Source organism: Callithrix jacchus, chromosome 7 (assembly GCF_049354715.1).
Source record: "Callithrix jacchus isolate 240 chromosome 7, calJac240_pri, whole genome shotgun sequence".
Lineage (NCBI taxonomy): Eukaryota > Metazoa > Chordata > Mammalia > Primates > Cebidae > Callithrix > Callithrix jacchus.
In genome coordinates, this window is record NC_133508.1 from 91,811,843 (window position 1) to 91,838,264 (window position 26,422).

The 26,422-nt window shown below is 45.3% G+C and overlaps 1 protein-coding gene across 13 annotated transcripts in view; it reads left to right on the forward strand.

The window, feature by feature from the left end:
* MROH7 (maestro heat like repeat family member 7) overlaps window positions 1–26,422 on the forward strand; it is an 84,393-nt gene that overhangs the window by 18,623 nt on the left and 39,348 nt on the right. For 10 of the 13 annotated variants that reach the window (XM_054236285.2, XM_078331940.1, XM_078331941.1 and 7 more), the window contains exons 2-3: window positions 9,233–10,537; window positions 25,942–26,006. Coding sequence is in view for 10 of the 13 variants with exons in the window: in XM_078331940.1 (XP_078188066.1) it covers window positions 9,307–10,537; window positions 25,942–26,006 (1,296 nt within the window). In the remaining 3 variants the exon portion in view is untranslated. Of the gene's footprint in view, window positions 1–9,018; window positions 9,085–9,232; window positions 10,538–25,941; window positions 26,007–26,422 lie in introns of all 13 variants that reach the window. The other 3 variants (XM_078331946.1, XM_078331947.1, XM_035251591.3) reach the window with 2 other exon arrangements.

The following is a 26,422-nucleotide window of genomic DNA, read 5'->3' on the forward strand; positions in this document are numbered from 1 at the left end:
AGTTGCCTTGTTTTCATTGAACTTTGCCTTTAGGATAGGAACCTAAAAGTGGCAGAGGAAATGGGGAATAAGAAACAGGAAGACATGATTATTGTTCTACAGATTCCTGAGGTTTTGTTCATTTTGTGTGTGTGTGTGTGTGTCTATTTTCTCCTTGTTGTTTAGATTTTTCCCTCCCTCCCTCCCTCCCTTCCTCTTTTTTCTCCCTTTCTTTCTTTCTTTTCTTCTCTTTCCCTCCCTCCCTCCTTCTCTCCCTCTTTCTTTCTCTCTCTCACTCTCTCTCTTTCTTCCTCCTCCTTCTGCTTCTGCTTCTTCTTCTTCTGGACAGAGTCTTGCCCTTTTGCCCAGGCTGGAGTGCAGTGGTGTGATTTTGGTTTACTGCAACCTCTGCCTCCCAGGTTCAAACAATTCTCCTGCCTCAGACTCCTGAGTAGCTGGGATTACACCATGCCTGGATCATTTTTGTATTTTTAGTAGAGACGAGGTTTCGCCATATTGGCCAGGCTGGTCTCAAGCTCCTGTTGGTTCCTGACCTCAAACTCCTGACTTGGCTTCCCAAAGTACTGGGATTACAGGCATCAGCCACCATGGTTAGCCAAGTAACTTCTTCTTCTTCTTCTTCTTCTTTTTTTTTTTTTGATATGGATTCTCACTCTGTCACCCAGGCTGGATTATAGTGCAAACCCTGCCTCCCAGTTTCAGGTGATTCTTATGCCTCAGCCTCCCTAGTAGCTGGGACAGGCACCTCCTGTTGCCATGCCCAGCTAGTTTTTGTATATTTTTTTAATGGAGTCTCACTCTGTCACCAGGCTGGAGTGCAGTAACATGATCTCAGCTCACTGCAACTTCTGCCTCCTGAGTTCAAGCAATTCTCCTGCCTCAGCCTCCCGAGTAGCTGGGACTACAGACATGCACCACCATGCCCAGCTAATTTTGTATTTTTAGTAGAGACGGTTCACCATGTTGGCCAGGATGGTCTCTATCTCTTGACGTTGTGATCTGCCCACCTCAGCCTCCCAAAGTGCTGAGATTACAGGCATGAGCCACAGTGCACAACCTAATTTTTGTATTTTTAGTAGATATGGGGTTTCACCGTGTTGCTCAGGCTGGTCTTGAACTCTTGGCTTCAAAAGATTGGCCTCTTTGGTCTCCGAAAGTGCTGAGATGCCCAGCCAAAGCATTTTTATGATGACTGCTTTGAAATCCTTGTCAAAAATTCCAACATCTGATTCATCTCGGTGTTAATGTTGGTTGGTTAAGATTAGATTTTCCTAGTTTTTGGTATGATGAGTGATTTTTACTACATCTTTGACTTGTTAGGTATTATATTAAGATTTTTTTTTCTTTTTTTTTCTGAGACAGAGTCTTGCTCTGTCACCCAAACTGGATTGCAGTGGCATGATCTTGGATCACTGCAACCTCCAGCTCCTGGGTTCAAGCAATTCTCCTGCCTCAGCCTCCTGAGTAGCTGGGATAACAGGTGCACACCACCATACTCAGCTAATTTTTTTGTATTTTTAGTAGAAACGGAGTTTCATCATGTTGGCCAGGCTTGAACTCCTGACCTCAAGTGATCTGCCCGCTTTGGCATCCCAAAGTGCTGGAATTACAGGCATGAGCCACACTGTGTTAAGGTTTAGTTTGTAGGTTCTGGCCTAATTTTGTGGACTGCAGCTCCAGTGATATTTCTTTCCTTTTTTTTTTTTTGAGATGGAGTCTTGCTCTGTTGCCCAGGCTGGAGTGCAGTGGCATGGTCTCAGCTTACTACAACCTCTGCCTCTGGGGTTCAAGCAATTCTCCTGTCTCAGCCTCCTGAGTAGCTGGGATTATAGGTGTCTGTCACCACACCCAGCTAATTTTTTGTATTTTTAGTAGAGATGGGGTTTCTACCAAAAAAATTTTGGCCAGGCTGGTCTTGAACTCCTGAGGTGATCCACCCACCTCAGCCTCCCAAAGCGCTGGGATTACAGACATGAACCACCATGCCTGGCCTCTGTTTTGATGGGGAGTGGGGAGGAGACACCTGTTGCCCAGTCTGGAGTGCAATGGCAAAATCTCAGCTGACTGCAGCCCCGCCTTCCAGGCTCAAGCAATTCTTCTGTCTTGGCATCCCGAGTAGGCTGGGACTACAGGCACACACCACTGTGCCTGACTAATTCTTGTATTTGCTGTAGGGACAGGGTTTTGCTATGTTGCCCAGGCTGATCTTGAACTCCTGAGCTCAAGTGATCCACCTGCCTCAGCTTCCCAAAGTGCTGGGATACAGGCAGGAGCCACCACACCCAGCCAAAAGTTATTTTTAAGTAGAGAAGCTGTTGGCACAGTTCTGGACGCTGACAGTCCTGGTACAGGCCTGGCTCCCAGTGGTATCTCTGAGTCCTGGTCTGCTTCATTTTTCTGCCACTGCTGGGGCTCCTGCTTATTCCGGCTGATGCTGCCTGCAGGGGTAGAAGGCACTTCCCTGGGCCACTTGTTATCACTGGAGCTGGTGGCGGAGGCCAGGAGATGTAGGATCTAGTAAAATATCTGATGCTGGGTGGAGGGTCCGCAGATGTAAGGTTCTGCTGACATTGCCACTGCAGGTTGGATTGGTCTGTCACGGCTCCAGGTATGGAGTAGGGCTTGGGGCTCCCCGCTGGGAAACCCGCTCTATTGGGCTTCCTCTTTCCTGGTCTTTTGGCTGGGAGAGCAGGCTTTTCTTCTACTTTATGCTCTTGGCAGATCTGTGTGGCAGGCTTCTTTGGTGCCCAGTTTGGGTTACGTGAGTGATAAAAAGAAAACTCCAGGAAATTCACCAGAGTGTCAACCTTCAAGTCCTCAGGTGCCTAGTCAGTCCGTTGCCTTCTTCCAGCCGCTAGAGTCCTTTTATGGTTGGCTGTTGAACTGTTTTCAGAACATTTAGTTATTTTTAGAAGGGAATAACAGAAAAAAGTGAATTGACAACCTTATCTATTCCATGCATTTAAAAAAACTGTGGTGGCCGGGCACGGTGGCTCACACCTTTAATCTCAGCACTTTGGGAGGCTGAGGTGGATGGATCACCTGAGGCTGGGAGTTCAAGACCAGCTTCACCAACAGGGAGAAACCTCATCTCTATTAAAACAAAAATACAAAAAATTATCCAGGTGTGGTGGTACATGCCTGTAATCCCAGCTACTCGGAGGCTGAGGCAGGAGAACTGCTTGAACCTGGGAGGCAGAGGTTGCAGTGAGCTGAGATTGGGCCATTGCACCCCAGTCTGGGTAAAAAGAGCAAAACTCCATCTCCAAGAAAAAAAAAGCACCTAGCAACAAGAGCAAAACTCCATCTCAAAAAAAAAAAAAGCACCTAGCATAAAATTCATAAGGTTGTGCAACTGTCATTACTGTCAGAACATTTTTTTTGGTCCAAAAGGAAACCCTATACCCACTGAGCAGTCCATTCCCATTCCCTGCTTTTCCCTTCCCCTGACAACCTCTCTCTGTCTGCTTTAATCTACTGTCTCTGTAGATTTGACTATAGAGATTTGACTCTGGATATTTTATGTAAAAGGAGTCATATAACGTGTGGTCTTTTGTGACTGGCTTCTTTCACCTAGCATCATGTTTTCAAAGTTTATCCATGTTTAGCATTCATGAGTATTTCGTTCCTTTTTGTAGTGAGTAATCCACTGTATGGACATACCATATTTTGTTCATCCATTCATCAGTATGTGGGTATTTGGGTTGTTTCCACCTTTGGCTCTCATGAGCCACCGTGCCTGGCTGACGGTGTCTTTTGAGGCAAAAAAGTTTTAAATATTGTTGATGTCCAATTTATCTATTTTTTTCTTTTGTCGCTCACGATTTTGGTGTCATATCTAAGAAATTATTGCCAAATCCAAGGTCAAGAATATTTACTCCTGTGTTTTTTTTCCCAAGAGTTTTGTAGTTTTAGTTCTTACATGTAGGTCTTTAATCCAGTTTGAGTTAGTTTTTGTATAGGATGTGGGATAGGAGACTGGATGCAGTGGATCATGCCTGTAATCCTAGCACTTTGGGAGGCTGAGGCAGGAGGATTACTTGAGGTCAGGAGTTCGAGACCAGCTTGGCCAAAATGGTGAAACCCTGTCTCTACTAAAAAAAAAATTAGCTGGATTTGGTGGTGGGCGCCTGTAACCTCAGCTACTTGAGAGCTGAGGCAGGAGAATTGCTTGAACCTGGGAGGCGGAGGTTGCAGTGAGCCAAGATCATGCCATTGAACTCCAGCCTGGGTGACAGAGTGAGACTCCATCTCAAAAAAAAAAAAAAAAAGACCTGTTGGAGTGGCTCACATCTGTAATCCCAGCACTTTGGGAGGCCGAGGCAGGCAGATCACCTGAGGTCAGGAGTTTGAGACCAGCCTGTCCAAAATGGATAAATCCTATCTCTACTAAAAATACAAAAAATTAGCTGGGCATGATGGTTCATGCCTCTAATCCCAGCTACTTGGGAGGCTCAGGCAGGAGAATTGCTTGAACCTGGGAGACTCTGTCCCCACTGCCAAAATAAAAGGATGTGGGACAGGAGTTCAACTTTATTCTTTTGCATGTTAATATTCAGCTGTTCTACTGCCATTTGTTGAAAAGACTATTCTTTTTAAATATATAAATTATTTATTTATTATTATTATTATTTTTGAGATAGAATCTCATTATGTTGCCCAGGCTGATCTCAAACTCCTGGGCTTATGTGTTCCTCCCACCTTGACCTCTCAAAGTGCTGAGCTTACCTGCTGAAGAGACTATTCTTTCCCTAGGAATGCTATCAGCCTTGTCAGAAATCATTTGACCATATATGCATGGATTGATTTCTGGACTTGCAATTCTGTCCCATTAGTCTATATGTTTATCCTTATGTCAGTACCACACTGTTGCATGCAATTTTATTATTTTATTTTCAACAGTTTCACTCTTGTTACCCAAGCTGGAGTGAAGTGGCATAATCTCAGCTCACTGCAACCTCTGCCTCCCAGGTTCAAGCAATTCTCTTGCCTCAGCCTCCCAAGTAGCTGGGACTACAGATGTATGCCGCCATGCCTGGCTAATTTTTTGTATTTTAGTGGAGGTGGGGTTTTGTCATTTTGGCCAGGCTGGTCTTGAACTCCTGACCTCAGGTGATCCACCAACCTCGGCCTCCCAAAGTGCTGGGATTACAGGTGTGAGCCACCGTGCCTGGTCTGTATGCAATTTTAAAGGAAGATCTCTGTGGCTTACTTTGGAAATTGTTTGTTGGAAGCTGGCCTAGATACAGGGACCCCTGTTGAGCAAGCAATTCCAAGATGCAGTCCCAAAGCAATGGGAACTAAGCTAGGGTCTGGTGGTGGTGATGAAGAAATGCAGAAAGATTTGAGAGCTGTTCTGGAGCCAGAATGTGCAGAACTTGGCCAAAACTGGGTGCAGCAAGTGAGAAAAAGGGCAGTCAAGGAGGATGTGGTTTCGGGCTTGGATGATAGATGGTGCCAGTTCCTTGCAATGGAGGAAAACAGTGGAGTCCTATTTGGGGGAAAATGGAACGTATGTTTTGACTGCTCTGGGTCTGAGGCGCCCCAGTCTCAGATGTTGTGTGTATGCACATGTGTGTGTATAGGTACTTGTGTAAGTGCCTACTACATTCTAGGCCCTCACATCTGATAATAGTGTATTCTCAATGATGGGCTGGGCAATCTGTTGATAGTTCTACTTCCTGAAGGCTCTAGCAACCCTTGTCCAGGGCCTGGAAGGGTTCATTGAGGTGGAGAAGAGAGAATGGGTATTGGTCAATGATTCTCTCTGTCTTAGACAGCACTAGCTGTTTTATGGCTGTGCTCTGCCCCTTCCATCTGGGGCGCCAGGATCACAGGGCAAAGGCCAATAGGCAGTTTGTGGCTGTCAGCAGGAAGTTGTGAACTCCTTTCACTCCTGTGGATCCCACCCAAGCCCCTCAACAGCCACAGCTCCTCCTAATGCACAGTGTCCATTTGGTAGAGGGCAAGCCATGGGCTACCCCAGTCATTGCCAGGCAGCTCTGGAGCCTTGCCTGTCTGTTGCAGGATGGAGGAGGAGGATTGAGGGGAGGTCAGCTGGGGTTGAGATCTGTGGCCTTCTGCCCAGTGGCCTGGTATTGTGCATCTGCTGGGTTGCTGGGGTAGAGATGAAGACTTTCTTCCTCAGCCCAGACAAGTTAGGTCTTTGAAGATCTTACTCACTGCCTCATAGGCTGCAACAAGCCGTATTTTCCAGGTTGCAAATGCCTCCCTTTGGTGACTATGGTCTGTGTGTGTGTGCATGTGGCACGTTTACACATGGGTGGGAGAGATCATTAAGGGAAGATTCATGCTCCTCCTTAAGTAAAAAGAGACAAAATTATGGACATGAAATTAAGTACAGGGCTTTGGAAAGAGACTGTGAAATCAAGGAATAATCAAAATTTACATTGAGGGTAAAATCGCCTCTGGTGCTGATGGTAAGTGAACACTGCTTGCTTCCAAGGCCGATTCAAAGCTGTGCAGGAACCGCTTGCTTGGATCCCACTGGGTGCTGAGTGCCTTGTTCTTCTCCATCCACAGCGCCTGGCAGACAGAAATAACACAAGTAGCTACCATATAGGCCAGGCTTCACTGGGCCATGTGCTCTGTGCTAGGCACGGTAACTACAATCACCCCTGTGGAAGGCTTTGTACGCTCCCTAACTTAGACGTGGGGAGGACAAGGCAGAGGGGAAAAGTCTCTTGCCCAAGTTCACCCAGACTAGCAAGAGGATTGAGCTGGGCTTTAAACTCAAGACTACATGAATCCAAACCTATGGTCTCTCCAAAGCCACGCTATAAAGACACACAGCAAAATTTGTGGAGTGAGTAAATGATTCGTTGAATGAGTTAGCACATGAATGAATAATAAATGAGGAATTGATGAAATGAGTTAGTGAAAGAATACATCATCGAATGAAGAAGAGCTCCCCTACCCACCCATTGCCTTTCTCTTATTTCCTCGTCTCCCTCCCTCCGGCCTTCCTCTTCCCTTCTCCCTCCCTTTTTTTCTCTTACCTCGCCTTTCTCCCTTCTTCTCTTCCCTCTTGTCTTTCTCCTCTCCTCCCTTCCTTCCTTGTTCCTTTCTTCTTTCCCTACTTTCCTTACCACTGTTTACTATTTCCCCTCTTGCACATTCATTGCCACCCCGCTTTTTTTTTTGAGACAGGGTATCATTTTGTCACTCAGGCTGGAATGAATGGTACGATCACAGCTCATTTTAGCCTCAACCTCCTGGATGCAAGTGATCCTCCCACCTCAGCCTCCTGAGTAGCTGAGATGACAGGTGCATGCCATCACACTCAGCTAATTTGTGTGTGTGTGTGTGTGTGTGTGTTTGTAGAGACAGAGTCTCATTATGTTGTCCAGGCTGGTCTGGAACTCTTGGACTCAAACAATCCTCCCACCTTGACCTTCCAAAGTCCTGGGATTACAGGTGTGAGCCCCTGTGCCTGGCTGCACTCCCATGTTTCCTTACATTTTCTTTTCTCTTTCCCATCTCTCTCATCTCCCTGGCCCTCCTGCCACCAGCACTGTGTGGTTCTGTCCTCACACCTTGCCAAAGGAAAAACAAAACAGAAACTACAGAGAAGAGAGAAAAATAATGAAATAACACAAACGTGCATTGGACATTCACTGTGTGCCAGGTGCTATACTCACCATTGGAAATTGGCAGAAAACAAGGCAGATGCAGTCTCTGCATCAGTGGAGCTCATGGGCTAGTGGAGAAGCCAGATACTGTGAGCCAGGAGACAGGAAGGAACAAGGCACCCTGGGAACTTTTAGGTGGCCCCCACCTGTCTAGGGACCTAGAAGGCTCTTAGCATTTGAGCTGAACCCTGAAAGGCTGCAGGCATTAGCTGAGGAAGGAGATGGATGCGCAGCCTGTGGAAGGCCGAGACCTAACTGGGAGAGCCTGGTTCTTTGGAGGAAGTCAAATGATCCCAGCAAGGTGGAATGGAAAAGGAAAAGGGACATAGAGAGGGGCAAAAAGGGTGAAAAGGGGACTGGGACCGGATACAGAAGGCCTTTCAGGTCCGCTAACAACTGGGGGACTCTATCCTAAAGAGAACAGGAAGCCGTGGAGGTGTTTAGGCAGGGGGATGGCATAGAGATGGTCTTGGCTGCCCAGAGGGCCAGTGGGGTGAGTGACCTCTCTTTGACCTTCACTTCCTCATGTATAAAGTGGGGCAATAATATTTAACTTACTGGGGGTGTGTGTGTGTGTGAGTGTGTGTAGCAGGGAGCTGGTTAACAGATGTGCGGGTGCCTGGTCTGTGGACTGTGCAGTAAGTGTTGAAAAAGCCACTCTTCCCTGACTTGGTTTCCTTCTACACCTCCTCCCAGGGGCCCACTCCTGCTTAAAAACACCATGCATGCGGCGAGCTGTCCCTACGATTCCCGCAGGGAGGGCAGCCCAGATTGAGGGTGGGGCGGTGGGAGGACTGGGGATTTCACCCAGCAGTTAGATGGCTGCGCTGAGGCAGGCTGTGTTTGACAGAGCCCCACAGCCCCTCCATGTAGCCTGCTTCACCCAGAGCAGAAAACTGCTGAGGCTGTAGGCAGCTTTGAGACTCTAGTGTCACAGCTTCTGGCAGAGTAGTTCTAGCAACTCAGGGGTTTGGCTCTGGCTTGGAGCACCCTGGTCTCTCAAGTCTCAGGGCTGCTTGCTGGTGCACTGGGGGTCGCCCTGTCACATGTGGCCAGCTGCAAGTGGGGTAACTCATAAGGAGGCTCTTCCTTCCCTTTTTCTGCCTCAAATAGAAGAGAGTCCTCATTTGTCTGTTTGTAGACTTCCAATTGTAAAACTGGCGCTGAGCTGGGAGCTGGGGTTGCCCCAGGGGCCAAGATATACCCAGTTCTTGTCATTGCAAAGCTCATCTCTAGTAAGAGCCAGACCACTAAATGAGTCACTGGAATGAAATATGATGAGTATTTTGCTAGAAGTGGGATTAGCAAATGATAATGAGAATTATCCCATAGAATCCCACAAGCCAAGGGAATTGCATTTGTTCAGGGCCATGAGCCAAGAGGGAGCAGGCTGTGGTCAAAGAATGGAACTGAGGGATCGTGGAGGCAAGTGGTGAGTGACGGACCGGAGAGGTGGGCTGGGCACAGTCAGCAGGGCCTTGTAAATCACAGCAAGGGGCTTTCATCCTAAGAATAGCGGGAGCCCTGGAAAAACCTTAACAGGTGCGTCATAGCTCCATTTGTCTTTTCTCTCTCTCAAGACTGCTGCAGGGAGAGTGACAGTTGGCTGTTGAAGAGAAGCGGGCACTGGCATTGAGAGACCTCCAGACTGGACATGGCCCTGAGTCCAGGGGCTAACCTGGTCTTCCTTGAAGACTCAAAGATGACACCAAGTCTCATCTCCTGTGGGGCCCCAGGATTAGGGTCTGGTACCACCCCTGGGCCCCACCCAGACCCGGCTCATGTGCCTATGTTGAATCTACTCCCGAGTCCTGGCTTGCCTCTCATTCCAGATCTTAATCCAACTCTGAGTCCCATCTCAGGGGAGACCTCAGGCCTGGTGTCTGAAAATACCCCCAGACCTGATGACAGCAGGGCCGTCGCTCCAGCCTCCCTCCAGATCACCAGTTCCTGTTCTGGTGAAGCCCTGGACCTGGATTCCAAGGACGCTTCAAGACCCGACTCACAGGGGCACCTCTGTCCAGCCTCAAATTCCATTCTGAGTCCTAACTGTGCTGAGGCCACTGATCTGAGCTCAGGGAACCACCCTTGGTCAAATTCTGAAGAGGTCATTGAGGACCTCTCAAGCAAGGTTTTTGAGATAGGTCAGAGTAACTCCAACCCTTCCAGGCATGAACTAAACCCATTTATAAAGCACCATTCCAGAGAAGACCTGGTTCTGGGCCACTGCATCTCTAGGCCAAGCTCAAAAGCACTCCTTATTCCAGCCTCAAATTCTTTTCTGGACCTTGACTCCAGTCCACTGCTTGACATGGGCTCGAGAAGCAACTCCAAGCTGAACCTGAACGTAGCTCCAGATGCACGTGGGACCCGAATCCCAGACACCTATGAGACCATCACTTTGGCTTCACCTAACATCTCTCGGTCTGTTTCTAAAGGAGCCTTTGGTACCACCTGGAGCACAAATTCCAAGGGAACCATGAATGTGGCTTCCAACAGCCACCCCAGATCTGATTTGAACATGACTGTCACTCAAGCCTCGTATCTGACCCTGATTCCTGGCTCCAGCGATGGTATCAGCCTGCACTCCAGTGTCCACGGACCCAACTCCACCATCTCTCCATCCTCATGCACGACTCTAATCCTGGGCTCCAATGACATGCTGAGCCTGGGCTCCAGCCTCCTGTTCAGCGACACCTCCACCTTGACACTGAGTAGTCAGCAGGATTATGCCGAGGACAGCAGCATCCGCACTGTACCCCTGGAAGAGAATCTAGAGAGTTGGAATGAGATGGCCAGCACTGAGGTGGGCCAGTTCCCGCTGGGACTCCCCACCTCCAATCCCATGGGCAAGGACACCGTGACCTTGCAAGGCATCTCTGAGGGTAAGGCCAGAGCCACAGCCCTAGAGAGATCACTGTCCTAGAAGAATTCTGTCTTCAAACTTGTAGAGTAGGGAGAGGAGAAGAAAGGAAGGAAGGAAGGAGGGAGGGAGGGAGGGAGGGAGGGAGGAAGGAAGGAAGGAAGGAAGGAAGGAAGGAAGGAAGGAAGGAAGGAAGGGAGGGAGGGAGGGAGGGAACAGTAGGCAGTTGATAATATATGATCTACTAATTCTGTACTAGACATCTAATAATCAGCCTCTGCTAGCAGTGTGACTTGGGACAAGCTACTTAATCTCTCTGAGCTTCAACTTCCTTGACTATAATATCACTATATGATAATACTCCTATTCTGTCCAAATTATAAGTCTATTGTATCAAACTATCCCTTCCATTCAAAATTTACATCTCTTTCTTCCTTGATACATTTCAGACCTGGCTCCTCAGGTCTGCAGGTCTGCCGTGGAGCAGGCAGGCTCTAGGTTCAGCTCACCTCTACTGAGGCTTTGCCATCCCCACCAGACAGGGCCTTGGAGTCCTGTCTGGAACCTGTGACTCCCTCCTGATGTGCAGGATTTCTGTAAACTAATCCCCTGTCAGTTTCTGATGCTGTAAATATCTTCTTCTAATCAATTTTTATTTTTCATGCACCAATACTATATTAAGATTTTTAAAAAAGGACCATGTTTTGTAAATAGATGTTCATATCTGGTGAGAGTCCCTCCCCTCCCACCATTTTTTTGAGAGGGAACCTCATTCTGTAGCCCAGGCTGGAGCACAATGGCATGATCTTGGCTCACTGCAACCTCCGCCTCTTGGGTTCACCTGCTTCAGCCTCTCGAGTAGAGTGGATTATAGGCACCTACCACCCTGTCCAGCTAATTTTTGTATTTTTAGTAGAGACAGTTTCACCATGTTGGTCAGGCTGGTCTCAAACTCCTGACCTCAGGTGATCCACCCACCTCAGTCTCCCAAAGTGCTAGGATTACAGGAGTGAGCCACCATGCCCAACCAAGGATCCTTCTTTAAAATTCTCCTGAAAATCAACTTAGCTATTAATAGATAATATTTTATTTTATTTTTGAGAAAAAGTCTCACTCTGTTGCCCAGGCTGGAGTTGAGTGATGCAATTGTAGCTCCCTGCAGCCTTGAACTCCTGGACTCAAGAGACCCTCCTGCCTCAGCCTCCCAAGCAGCTAGGACTACAGGTGCACACCACCACACCTCAGTAATTTATTTTTTATTTTTTGTAGAGACAGGGCCTCGCTGTGTTGCCCAGGCTGGTCTTGAACTCCTGGCCTCAAGCCATCCTTTCACGTGGTCCTCCCAGAGCAATGGGATTACAGGCGTTTTCCACCTCGCCTAAACTCTATACATTTTAGAATCCATTCCTAGGGTTTCTTAGGGATTTTTTTCAGGGCTTCAAAAAAATCTTGCGGGCATTTTTAAAAGAATGTTATCAGTTTATTCACCTATTCACATTTTCCTTTACATAGGATATGTGCTTTACTAGGATTTAAAAAATTCTTCATAGAAGTCTGGTGCACCCTTGGATGGGTTAATCCTAGATACTTAATGGTATTTTCTTTTTCTTTTTTTGAAACAGAGTCTTGCTCTGTCCCCTAGGCTAGAGTGCAATGGCATGATCTCTGCTCACCGCAACCTTTGCCTCCTGGGTTCAAGCAATTCTCCTGCCTCAGCCTCCCAAGTAGTTGGGATTACAGGCACATGCCACCACACCTGGCTAATTTTTTGTATTTTTAGTAGAGACAGGGTTTCACCATGTTGGCCAGGCTGGTCTTAAACACCTGACCTTGTGATCTGCCAGCCTTGGCCTCCCAAAGTGCTAGAATTACAGGCATGAGCCACCATGCCCGGCCTATAGTATCTTATTTTCTAATAAAATTCCTACTTGGTATTGATGATCAAGAGAAACTTCGTTTTTGCAAGTTTTTCTTAAAAAAAAAAAAAACTTTGTGGAGATATAACTGTAAATACAATTTGCTCTTTCAAAGTATGTAATTTAATGGCTTTTTATATACACAGAATTGTGCAACTATCACTACAATCAGTTTTAGAACATTTTCGTCATCCCTAAAAGAAGCGCTGCACCCCTGAGACATCACCCTCAATCCATGCCCGCTCTCAACCCATCCCTGGGCAATCACTGCTTTTTGTCTCTACAGTTCACCTATTTTGGACATGCTATAGAAATAGAATCATGTAATATGCTGCCCTTTGTGACTGGCTTCTTTCACTTAGCAGAATGTATTCAAGGTTCATTCTCTCTATAGCATGTACCAGTACTTCATTCCTTGTTATGGCTAAATAATATTCCTCATATGGACACACCACATTTTATTTGTCATTTGATTGCCATGTGGATTGTTTCTATCTTTTGGCTATTTTATTTTTATTTTGTATTTTTATTTATTTATTTTTTTGAGACAGGGCCTTTCTCTGTCACCCAGGCTGTAGCACAGTGGCATGATCTCTGCTCACTGCAACCTCCACCTCCCAGGCTCAAGAAATCCTCCCACTTCCCAGGCTTAAGAAATCCTTCCAAGTGGTTAGGACCACTGGCATACACCACCACACCTGGCTAATTTTTATATTTTGTAGAGACTGGTCTCACTATGTTGTCCGGGTTGGTCTTGAACTCTTGGGCTCAAGCAATCCTCCCTCCTCAGTCTCCAAAGTGCTGGTATTACAGGCATGAGCCGCCATGCCCAACCAATTTACTAATATTTTTTCTTCTATTCTGTTGGCTGCCTTTTTATTTTCTTGATGGTGTTCTTTGAAACACAAAAGTTTTTAATTTTGACATTGTTCAATTTGTGTAATTTTTCTTTTATTGTTTGTGCTTTTGGTGTCATATTTAAAGAAACCATTGCCTAGTCTAAGGTCATGCAGATTTATGCCCATGTTTTCTTCTAAGAGTTTAATAATTTTAGCTCTTACCTTTAGGTCTTTGGTGCAATTTGTGTTAATTTTTTGTATATGATGTAAGGAGGGGGTTCAGCTTCATTATTTTGCATGTGGATGTTCAGTTATTATTGTCATATAATTCACAAGCCATATAATTCACCAATTTAAAATGTGTTAGCCAGCGAGGTGACTCATGCCTGTAATCACAGCACAGTGGGAGGCTGAGGAGGGTGGATCACTTGAGATCAGGGGTTCAAAATCAGCCTGGTCAACATGGTGAAAACCTCTCTCTACTAAAAATACAAAAAATTAGCTGAGGCCAGGCGCAGTGGCTCACGCCCGTAATCCCAACACGTTGTGAGGCCAACGTGCGCAGATCACGAGGTCAGAAGTTTGAGACCAGTCTGGCCAATATGGTGAAACCCCTTCTCTAGTAAAAATACAAAAATTAGCCAGGTGTGGTGGTGCGCATCTGTAATCCCAGCTGCTCAGGAGGCTAAGGCAAAAGAATTGCTTGTACCCGGGAAGTGGAGGTTGCAATGAGCTGAGATCATGCCACTGTACTCCAGCCTGGGTGACAGAGTGAGATTCTGTCTAAAAAAAAAAAAAAATTAGGTGTGGCAGCAAATGCCTGTAATCCCAACTATTTGGGAATCAGTTGAACCTGGGAGGCAGAGGGTGCAGTGAGCCGAGATTGTGCCACTGCACTTCAGCCTGGGTGACAAAGTGAGACTCTGTCTCAAAATGAAATAAAATAAAATAAAATAATGTGTCATTTGCCGAGTGCAGTGGTTCACATCTATAATCCCAGAACTTTGGGAGACTGAGGCAGGAGGGTCATTTGAGCCCAGAAATTTAAGACCAGCATGGGCAACACAGGGAGACCCTGTATCTACAAAAAATAAAAATAAACCAGCCAGACATAGCGGTGTGTGCCTGTGGTCCCAGCTATTCAGAAGACTAAGATGGGAGGATCGCTTGAGCCCAGGTAGTGGAGGCTGCAGTGAGCTGTGATTGTATCACTGCACTTCAGGTTAGGTGACAGAGTGAGACTTTGTCTTTTCCAAAAAAAAGTGTGATTCAATGGTTTGGGGTATATTCCATTTTTGAGCGCCTGTGTTTTTGGTGTCATATCCAAGAAATTGTTGCCAAATCCAGTGTCAAAGATTTTTTTTCTGTGTTTCATAGTTTTAGTTCTTAAGTGAAATTCTTTGAGTTAAATTTTGTATACATCTAATGTAAGAGCCCAAACTTAATTTATTTTATTTTTTGAGATGGAGTCTTGCTCTGTCACCTGGCTGGAGTGCAATGATGTGGTCTCAGCTCACTACAACCTTCACCTCCCAGGTTCAAGCAATTCTCCTGCCTCAGTCTCCTAAGCAGCTGGGACTACAGGCACCTGCCACCATATCCAGCTAATTTTTGTATTTTTAGTAGAGATGGGGTTTCACCATGTTGGCCAGGCTGGTCTCGAACTTCTGACCTCATGATGCTCCTACCTTGGCCTCGGCCTCCCAAAATGCTAGGATTATAGGTGTGAGCCACCACACCTGACCAATTTATTCTTTTATTTTTCTTTCCTTTTTTTTTTTTTTGAGACAGTCTCTCCGTCACTCAGGCTGGAGTGCAACAGCGCCATCTCAGCTCACTGCAACCTCCACCTCACTCAAGCCATTCTCCTGCCTCAGCCTCCCAAGTAGCTGGGACTACAGGCATGCATCACCATACTTAGCTAATTTTTGTATTTTTAGTAAAGGCAGGGTTTCACCATGTGGGCCGAACTCCTGACCTCAAGTGATCCACCCACCTTGGCCCCCAGAGTGCTGGGATTATAGGCATGAGCCACCATACTCCGCCCAGTGTATTTTTTTTTTTTTTTTAATGAAAAGTTTTTTTTCCCCGGCTGAGCATGATGGCTCGTGGCTGTAATCCCAGCACTTTGGGAGGTAGAGGCAGGTGGATTGCCTGAGGTCAGGAGTTCCAGACCAGGCTGGCTAACATGGTGAAACCTTGTCTCTACTAAAAGTACAAAAATCTACCAGATGTGGTGGCACACTCCTGTAATCCCAGCTACTTGGGAGGCTGAGGCAGGAGAATCACTTGAACCCTGGAAATGGAGGTGGCGGTGAGCCGAGGTTGTGCACTGCACTCCAGCCTGGGCAACAGAGCCAGATTCTGTCTAAAAAAAAGAAAAAGAAAAAGACTTTTATCAGGCTGAGTATGGTAGCTTACACCTGTAATCCCAGCACTCTGGGAAGCCAGGCCAACATGGTGAAACCCTGTCTCTACTAACAATACAAAAATAAGCTGGGCATGGTGGCACACACCTGTAGTCCCAGCTACTTGGGAGCGAACAGAAAAAAGTTTTTTTTTTTTTCAATTTTTAAATTGTGGTAAAATATACATAACAAAACTTACCATCTAGGCCAGCATAAAGACTCATGCCTATAATACTAGTGCTTTGAGAAACTGAGGCAGGAAGATCACTTGAAGCCAGGAGTTTGAGACCAGCCTAAGCAACATAGTGAGACTATGTCTGTATAAACAACAACAACAAAATCCTTATCATCTTTTTTTTTTTTTTGAGACATAATCTCACTCTGTTGCCCAGGCTGGAATACAGGGGCATGATTTTGCCTTACTGCAACCTCTACCTCCAGGGGTCAAATAATCCTCCTGCCTCAGCCTCTCAAGTAGCTGGGACTACAAGCATGTACCACCACACCACACAAGCATGAAAATGCATGTTTAAAACAATGTATTTTCAATTTTTAAAATATTTTTGATAAAGACAGGGCTTCATTTTTACCCAGGCTGGTCTTGAACTTCTGGGCTCAAGTGATCTGCCCGACTTGGCCTCTCAAAGTGCTAGGGTTATAAGCCTGAGCCACCATGCGCAGCCAAACCTTACCATCTTAAACATTTTAAAATTATTATTTTTTAGAGTTAAAATCTCACTCTGTCACCCAGCCCGAAGTGCAGTGGAGCAATGATAGCTCACTGCAGTCTCAAACTCCTAGGATCAAGTGATTCTTTCACCTCAGCCCCCTCAGTAGCTAGGATTGTAGTCACACACCACCACATCTAGCTAATTTTAATTTTTTTTGTAGAGATGAGATCTTGCTATGTTGCCCAGGCTGGTTTTCAACTCCTGGCCCAAGCGATTCTCCTGTCTTGGGTTGGAAAATTGCTTGGATTTCAGGAATGATCCACCACACCTGGCCCTATCTTAACCTTTTTTTTTTTTGAGATAGAGTCTCACTCTGTTGCCCAGGTTGGAGTGCAATGGTGCCATCCTGGCTCACTGCAACCGCTGCCTCCTAGGTTCAAGCACTTCTATTGCCTTAGCCTCCCAAATAGCTAAGATTACAGGTATGTGCCACCACACCCAGCTTATTTTTGTAGTTTTATTAGAGATGGGGTTTCACCTTGTTGACCAGGCTGGTCTTGAACTCCTGACCTCAGGTGATCAACCTGTCATAGTCCCCAGAGTGTTGGGATTACAGGCATGAGCCACTGTGACTGGCCAACCATTTTTAAATGTCCAGTGTAATACAGTGGTATTCAATATATTCATAATGTTTGCAACTATTAGCACCATTCCCTTTCCATACAGTTTTTATCTTATGAACCTCAAACTCCATATGCATTAAACAATCACTTCCTATTTTCCAGTCCCCCAACCCCTAGCCACCACCATTCTACTATCTCTATACTTTTCACTACTCTAGGTACCTCATATACCAACCTCATTCTTTTGCATGTGGATATCCAGTTTTTCTTGTTCTATTTATTGAAAAAACTGTCCTTTCCCCACTGAAAGTTGTTAGCATCCTTGTCAAAAATAAACTGACCATAAATGTGTTTATTTCTAGATACTCAATTCTGTTCCATTGGTTTGTATGTCTGTCCTTATGCCAGTACTATGCTGTTTTGATTACTATAGCTTTGTGGTATGTTTTGAAATCAGGAATTATGACTCCTCCAGCTTTGTTCTTTCAAGATCGCTTTGGCTATCAGGGCCAATCTTTGCTTTTTTAATAGGAGCATTTCGTCCATTTACATGTTTAAAACAATGTATTTTCAAATTACAGTAGCCTCTTAAAATCTTTTTTGGGGTATAACATGGATCAGTAAAATATGTAAAGTGTGCTAGTCAGCTCAAGTGTACACTTAATGAAAATGTATGGAAGTATACACTGTGGTAGCTACTACTCAGATAATGATACAGATCTTTCCAGAAGCCCAGAGGCTTTCCTCATGTCCCTTTCCAATCAGTATCCTTTCTCCTGGGGCAAGATTTCTCAACTTTGGCACTATTGACATTTTGTGTTGGGAAATTCTTTGTCGTGTGTGTGTGTGTGTGTGTGTGTGTGTGTGTGTGTGATGTTGGTGGCAGGGATGGGGGTGCTGTTCTATGTATTACGAGATGCATCCATCCTGGACTCTACCCAGCAGATGCTAGTAGAACCCTCCCATTGCCACCCTCAAGTTGTAACAACCAAAACTGTTTTCAAACACGGCTGAAAGTTCCGCAGTCGGGGGTGTGGAGGGGGACAACTGCTCTTGGTTGATAATTACTGCCCTGGTGGTGACAATTCCAATTTGCACCACCATAGACTAGTTTTGCCTATTCTTAAACTTATTGTCAATAGAATAATATTGTATTTACTTTTTATTTTTTTGAGATGGAGTTTTGCTCTTGTTGCCCAGGCTGGAGTGCAATGGCAGAATCTAGGCTCACTGTAACCTCTGCCTCCCTTGTTCAAGCGATTCTTTTGCCTCCGCCTCCTGAGTAGCTGGGGATTACAGGCTTGCGCCACCATGCCTAGCTAATTTTTTCTATTTTTATTTTTATTTTGAGGTGGAATCTCTCTCTGTTGCCCAGGCTGGAGTGCAGTGGCTCAATCTCAGCTCACTGCAACCCCCACCTCCTGGGTTCAAGTGATTCTCCCACCTCAGTCTCCTGAGCAGCTGGCACGCAGGTGCCTGCCACCATGCCTGGCTAATTTTTGTAGTTTTTTTTTTTTTTTTTTTTTAAGAAAGAAAGAGAAAGAGAAAAGTGGGGGAGAGAGAGAACAGGAGTCTTGCTCTATTGCCCAGGCTGGAATGCAATCTAAAAATAGGTATTAAAAACCTCTTTTATGCTGATAATTGTGCTTAACAGTGGGGACAGGAAAGAATAAGGAAAGAAAATAACAAACAAACAGCCAACAAACAGACAAATATTTCATTTAAGTCTGCGAAATGCTGTGCAAGTGCCGAAGAGTGATTTGCTTCCATTTATGTTGTCACTTTCAAAATAGGTGTAATGTGATACTAAAAAAAAAAAAAATGTATGTTCTGTGGACCTGGGGTGAAGAATTCTATAAGTATTCACCGAGTTTACTTGTTCCAGGTCCCTGTTAATATTCTTTTTTTTTTTTTTTGAGACAGAGTTTTGCTCTTGTTACCCAGGCTGGAGTGCAATGGCACGATCTCTGCTCACCGCAACCTCCGCCTCCTGGGTTCGGGCAATTCTCCTGCCTCAGTCTCCTGAGTAGCTGGGATTACAGGCATGCGCCACCATGCCCAGCTAATTTTTTGTCTTTTTAGTAGAGACGGGGTTTCACCGTGTTGACCAGGATGGTCTTGATCTCTTGACCTAGTGATCCACCCGCCTGGGCCTCCCAAAGTGCTGGGATTACAGGCATGAGCCACCGCGCCCGGCCCATCCCTGTTAATTTTCTATCTCGTTGATCCGTCAAATATTAACAATGTGGTGTCAAAGTCTCCCGCTATTATTGTGTGGGAGTCCAAGTCTCTTTATAAGTCATTGAAAACTTGTCTTATGTATCTGGGTGCCCCTATATTGGGTGCATATATATTTATGATCATTGACTCCTATTGTTGCATTGATCCTTTTATCATTATGTAATGTCCTTCTTTGTTTCTTTTAGTCTTTGTTACTATTGTAGTCTATATTGTCAGAGACGAAAGTTACAACTCCTGTTTTTTATTGTTTGTTTGTTTTTTTCTCTCCATTTGATTGGTGAGTCTTCCTCCAACCTTTTGTTTTGAGTCTTTGTGTGTCCTTGCTTATGAGATGGATCTGGATACAGAGTGCCAATGTGTTTTGACTTTTTATTCAGTTTGTATGTCTGTGTCTTTGATTGGGGTGTTTAATCCATTTAAATTCAGGATTAATATTGATATTTGTGAGTTTAATATTGTCATTTAATGCTGGCTGGCTATTTAGCCCATTAGTTGATATAGATTCTTCGTTATGGAGATACTCTTTACCTTTTGGTAAGTTTTTGGGATGACTGATACTGGTTGTTCCTTTCTGTGTGTAGTGCTTCTTTCAGAAGCTCTTATAAAGCAGGCCTGGTGGTGATGAAGTCTCTGAGTGCTTGCTTGCCCATGAAAAGTTTTATTTTTCCTTCATTTATAAAGCTTAGTTTGGCTGGATATGAGATTCTGGGTTGAAAATTCTTTTCTTTGAGGATGTTGAATATCGGTCCCCACTCTCTTCTAGTTTGTAGGGTTTCTGTTGAGAGATCTGCTGTAGAGAAAGACCTGACCTTTCTCTCTAGCTGCCCTTAGAATTTTCTCCTTTGTTTCAACCCTGGTGAATCTAACAATTATGTGTCTTGAGGTTGCTCTACTTGAGGAATATCTTTGTGGTGTTCTCTGTATTACCTGGAGTTGAGTATTGTCCCACCTTACTAGGTTAGGAAAGTTTTCCTGAATAATATCCTGAAGGATATTTTCCAGCTTGGATTCATTCTCTTCATGACATTCAGGTACACCTATCAAATGTAAATTAGGTCTTTTCACATAGTCCCATATTTCTTGGAGACTTTGCTCATTCCTTTTTACTTTTTCTTCTCTAATCTTGTCTTCTAGTTTCATTTCATTAAGTTGGTCTTTGACCAACTTTTGTAGTTTTGGTCTTCGACCAATTTTTGTAGTTTTTTAAGTAGAGACAGGGTTTCACCATGTTGGCCAGGCTGGTCTTGAACTCCTGACCTCAGGTGATCCACACACCTTGGCCTCTCAAAGGGCTGGGATTACAGGTGTGTGCCACCTAGCCCGACTGTGTTTACTGTTTTGACTCTGGCTTTTTTAGCACAACCTTATGCCTGTCGAATTCATCCATATTGTTGTGTATTTCAATAGTAGATTGTTTTTTGGTGTTCTCTAGTATTCCATTGTATGGATATACCACAGTTTGTTTATGCATTCTGCTGCTGATGGACATTAGAATTGTTCCTAAAACGTTTTGGATGTTATTAATAAAGTAGCTGTGAATGGTATTGCCCATGACTTTGGTGCACAGGTGCACTTATTTATCCCAGAGTAGAATTTCTGGGTCAAGTGCAGGCATATTTATAACTTTAAGAGATACTGCCAGATGAGCGTGCGTGAGAGGCAGACGGATCACCTGTGGTTGGGAGTTCGAGACCAACCTGACCAACATGGAGAAACCCCGTCTCTACTAAAAATACAAAATTAGCCAGGTGTGGTGGCACATGCCTGTATCTTAGCTACTTGGGAGGCTGAGGCAGGAGAATCACTTGAACCCAGGGGGCAGAGGATGCGATGAGCTGAGATTGTGCCATTGCACTCCAGCCTGGACAATAAGAGCCAGACTCCATCTCAAAAAAAAAAGAGAGATAGTGCCAAACAGTTTTTCAAAGTGGTAATCTTAGTCCGTTGGTGCTGCCATAACAAAATGCCTGAGACTGAGTAATTTATAAACAACAGGAATTTATTTTCTCACACTTCTAGAGACTAGAAGTCCAAGATCAAGGCACCAGCGTCTGGTGTCTGGTGAGGGCCTGCTTGCTGTATCCCCACATGGTGGAAGGTGGAAGGACTAAAAGGGGCTGAACTCTATATGAAGCTTCTTTTATAAAGGCCTTAATCCCATTCTTGAGGGGGGAGCCCTCATAATTTGACCACCTCCTAAAGTCTCTACTATTGCATTGGAGATTAAGTTTCAACATGAATTTTGGAGGGGACACAAATATTCAAACCACAGCAATGACTGAATTCATTTATGCTTCCACAAACAATGTGAATTTCACTTGTTCCACATTCTCACCAACGTTTGGTGTTGTCAATTTAAAAAATTGTAGACATTCTAGGGAGTGTCTGCCTAGTGATAGTTAACTGTGGTTTTAATTTGTATATCTTGATAACTACTGATGTTAAGCATCTTTTTACATGATCATTGGCAGTTTGTATATCCTCTTTTGTGAAGTATCAGTTCAAACATTTTGCTGATTTTTTTTTAATTTCAGAAGGGAACAGCATATATGTTTTGCTCATTTAAAAAAATTGGGTTGTTTCTTTTTCTTATGGACTTGTGGGAGTTCTTTGCATAATCCAGATATGAGTTCTTTGTTAGATATATAAATTTTGACTATTTTCTCCAAGTCTGTGACTTGATGAGGTCTTCTATTTATTTTTAATTTTTTAACTTAAATAATTAAAACATTTTAAAAGAAGTGAGGTCTCTGTTGTGCAGGCTGGAGTGCAGCAGCACAGTCACAGCTCACTGCAGACCCCAGCTCCTTGAGCTCAGGTGATCCTCCTGCCTCAGCCTCCCGAGTAGCTGTGGCCACAGGGGTGTGCCACCACACCCAAAGTGCTGGGATTACAGATGTGAGCCACCATGCCTGGCCTAATAAAGTCTTTTGATAAACAGCAGTTCTTAATTTTAAAGAACCTAATGAATCAAATTGTGTTTAGATGTTGCTTTTTGCCATCTGCTTATTTTCACACCCAATCGTTGTGAAAACAGTTACTTATGTTTTCTCCTAGAAGCTTTATTGTTTCATCTTTCACATTAAGTTTATGATGCATTTTGCCTTAATTTTGGAAAATACTGTGAGGAAGAGGCTTAAGGTTCATATATTTCCCCATATGGGAGCCCCATTGCTCCAGGCTATTGATGGAAAAGAGCCTGCTTTCCCCACTGAACTACAGTGCCACCTTTGATGTCAGTCAAGTGCCTATCTATGCGTAGGTGCATTTCTGGACTCTTTCAGTTCCTTTGGCTATTTGTCTATCCTTAACCATCGCCTTAACTACCGGGCTTTAGAGTAACTCTTGATATCTAGTAGCGTTAAGTCCTCCAACTTTGTTCTACATCAAGATTGTCTATTCTAGGTGCTTTGCTTTTCTATATAGATCCTAGAAATAGCTTGTCAATTTCCACAAAATGAAATAAAATAAGATGAAAACTGGCTGCCATTTCCATTGGGATTTCATTGAATCTACAGATCAATTTAGGTAACTTTGCTCACTTTCATTAACTGTGTTTAGAACAATACTGGTCATGTACTGTAGTCCCAGCACTTTGGGAGGCCGAGGTGGGCAGATCACTTGAAGGCAGCAGTTCAAGACCAGCCTGGCCAATGTGGTGAAACTCTGTCTCTACTAAAAATGCAAAAATTAGGTGGGTGTGGTGGCACACACCTGCAAACCCAGCTTCTTGGCAGGCCGAGGTGGGAGAATTGCTTGAACCCCGGAGGTGGAAGTTGAAGTGAGCCGAGATCGGCACCACTGCACTCCGGCCTGGGTGACCAAGCGAGACTCCATTTCAAAGGAAAAAAAAAAAAAGAAAGAAAAAAGAAAAAAGAAAAATTGACAACATATTATAATTTTTTGCCCTGAATCACTTCAGAATAGGTTGCCAAATGATGCCTCATCACCCCCCGAATTTCAGAGTGTATTTCTTACAAAAAAGGATGAAATATAACTATCACAATCACGATCAGGCAATTAATATTGATACATAGCTACCATATAATCTCGGGCTTTATTCAGAAGTCACCAGTCTTCCCAGTAATGTTCTCTACAGCAAGGGGATCCAGTTCAGAGTCACTCATCGTTCTTTTGTTTCTAGTCTGATCTGTTGCCTGCAGTCCTCAGCCTCTCTTTGACTTTCCTGTCCTTGATACATCTGAGGATGACGGGTGAGCTATTTTTGTAGGATGTGCCTCAGTTTTGATTTGTCTGACGCTTGCTCATGATTAGATTCAGGCCATGAATTTTTGGCAGGAATAGCACAGAAGTGATGCGGGGTTTTTCTCGTTGCATCCTGTTTGGTGCCTCACAATTTTGATTTGTTCGTTACTGATGCTGTTCACTTTCATTGCTTGAGTAGGATGGTTGCTGCCAAGGTTTTCCAATGTGAACTCAGGACTTACTCCTGTGTAGTGAATATCACGTGGTCAAGTACTTTGAAACTATGTGAATATCCCATTCCTCATCAAACTTTCAATTTATTTATTCATTGATTTGTATTAGTATGGACTCGAGGGGTCTTAGTTTATTCAATGGGCTTTAATCTGTTTCTTTCATAATTTATTGTGATACTCAAATTTTCCTCAATTTGACCGGTGGAATCACCTTTAAGCAAACTTTTGTAGCTGGGCACTGTGACTCACACCTGTAATCCCAGCACTTTGGGAGGCCAAGGCAGAGGATTACTTGAGCCCAGGAGTTCAACCAGCCTGGACAACATGGCAAGACCCCCAAGCTCTTTTTTTTTTTTGAGGCAGAGTATTGCTCTGTTGCGCAGGTTGGGTACAGTGGTGCAATCTTGGCTCACTGAGACTTCTACCTCCTGGGTTCAAGCAATTCTCCTGCCTCAGCTTCCCTCGTACCTAGAATTATAGGTGTGTGCCACAATGCCCAGCTAATTTTTGTATTTTTAGTAGAGATGGGGTTTTACCATGTTGGGCAGGCTGGTCTCAAACTCCTGACCTCAGATGATCCACCTGCCTCAGCCTCCCAAAGTGCTGGAATTGCAGGTGTGAGCTACCATGCCCGCCCCCCACCGAAGCTCTTTAAAAAAAGCACACTTTTATGTCCCTTTGACATTTGACATGTCAAATGTCATCATTCAGATGTCTCATGTTCATCCTGGACTTTCCCTGCTCAAGTCCTGGAGTCACTATTTCTCCAAGGAGCCTTGTTCCTTTTAGTGGAGAATCATATTCAGAAGCTAAGATCTTGGTGTCGGCTGTGTTCACTACAATTGGGGTATCTCTGCTTCTCCATCCTCCAGCCTCCTCTGGTGGTCGAGAATCTCAAGTTCCAGGTTCTCATAGGTCCCAGTGACCTTGACCTCAGAAGGAGAAAGATCCTCTCTCCTTCGGTGTTCCCTCAACCCCCTTAAATAAAGGACTCTGGCCAAGTATGGTGGCTCACGCCTGTAATCCCAGCACTTTGGGAGGCCAAGGTGGGCAGATCACGAGGTCAAGAGATCGAGACCATCCTGCCCAACATGGTGAAACCCCATCTCTACTAAAAATACAAAAAAATTAGCTGGGCATGGTGGCTCGCACCTGTAGTCCCAGCTACTGGGGAGGCTGAGGCAGGAGAATTGCTTGAATCCAGGAGGCAGAGGTTGCAGTGAGCCGAGGTCACACCACTGCACTCCAGCCTGGCGCCACTGCACTCCAGCCTGGCACCTGGTGATGGAGTGAGACTCTGTCTCAAAAAAAAAAAAAAAAAAAAAAAAGCCAGGTGCAGTGGCATGTATCTGCTCTCCCAGTTACTCAGGAGGCTGAGGGAGGAGAATTGCTTGTACCCAGGAGGTGGAGATTGCAGTGAGCTGAGATTGTGCCACTGCACTTCAGCCCAGGCAACAAGAATAAAACCCCATCTCACAAAAAATAAAAAAGGACTCTATTGGCCCTGCTCAGTCAAGTTGTCATCCTGGACCAATGGCTGTGGCTGGGGGCATGGAATACTCTTAGGAGTGGAGCTTGGGTCCCAGGCCTGCCCCCATCTGAAGAGGGGGTGCTGGATGTGTCTTGAGGAATCCAGCTTCACCTAGGCACATGGAATTAGGTGCACACAGAAAAGATGAGGCTCTTTTGCCAAAAGAAAGTGAAGAGACGAGGGACCGACAGAACAGCAGATGACTCTCATAGCAAGTAGGTGTGTAGCTAGGCATTGTGATAACTGCTGGAAGAAGAGACTCGGACAATGCAAGACAAGACCACAGTGGCCCTTGCTGAGCCCCAGGGTGGGGCGGCCCTTCTTAGGACTGGCAGGAGAGCCGAGGCCTGAAGGAGAGCCTCAGCGGGGCAAGGAGGTATGGCGGGCAGTGGCTGGGATACCCGGATAGAGGAAACCACCGTGCAAAGGCCCTGAGGGGAAATGTGCCCAGTTCTGGAAAGAGGCTGGTGTGGCCAGTGTGGCCAGAGCGTAGTGAGGCGGGCCAGCGGTGGGAGATAAGGCTGTGGAGGAGGGCAGGGCACTGAAGGCCTCGGCAAGGGTGCTGGCTTTGTGCTCAATGAAATGCGGTGTCACTGAAGAGTTGCAGGGAGGGCGTGACATGAGCTAGTTATACCTAAAAGCTCAGTGTGGCTGTTGGGTTGAGGTAAAGACTGGAGGGGCCTAGAAGGGGAGAAAAGATGGCATGATGGCATCCTACGTACATCACAGCTTTATCTTGTTGAAACTGTGCCCTGTAGGAGAAGTGAACTCATGCCTGGTGATGGTGCCAGAGAAGAGAGAGGATGGCCACAACATGGCTCTGGTACGCCTCCTGCCCAACCCCCAGCTGACTGTCCTGGGATACCCCCGTCCTGCCTACCCCTGACCCCCAGACCTTCAGCCCCAGCATTCCGCATGCTTCAGCCTGGCTCTCCTTTTCTCCATAATGTTCATTGCTATCTGATGTGCTGTATGCTTTATTTATTCATCGCATTTCTTGTCTGTCTGCCCAAAAAGGACGTATCTTCCATTACTTGGGCCTTTTTGTCTGTTATTCACAGTTGTGACTTCAGTGTCTAGTGCAGCACCTGGCACGCAATAGATGCTCAATAAAAGATTTTTAAACAATTGAATGAATAGTGGGAGGGGCTCTGAAAGGGGCAGAAAGTCTAGAAGTGGCCTTTTTTTCAGGACAGTCAGGTCCAACCCAGGTCTGGGCCATGAGGCAGGCTCAGGAGG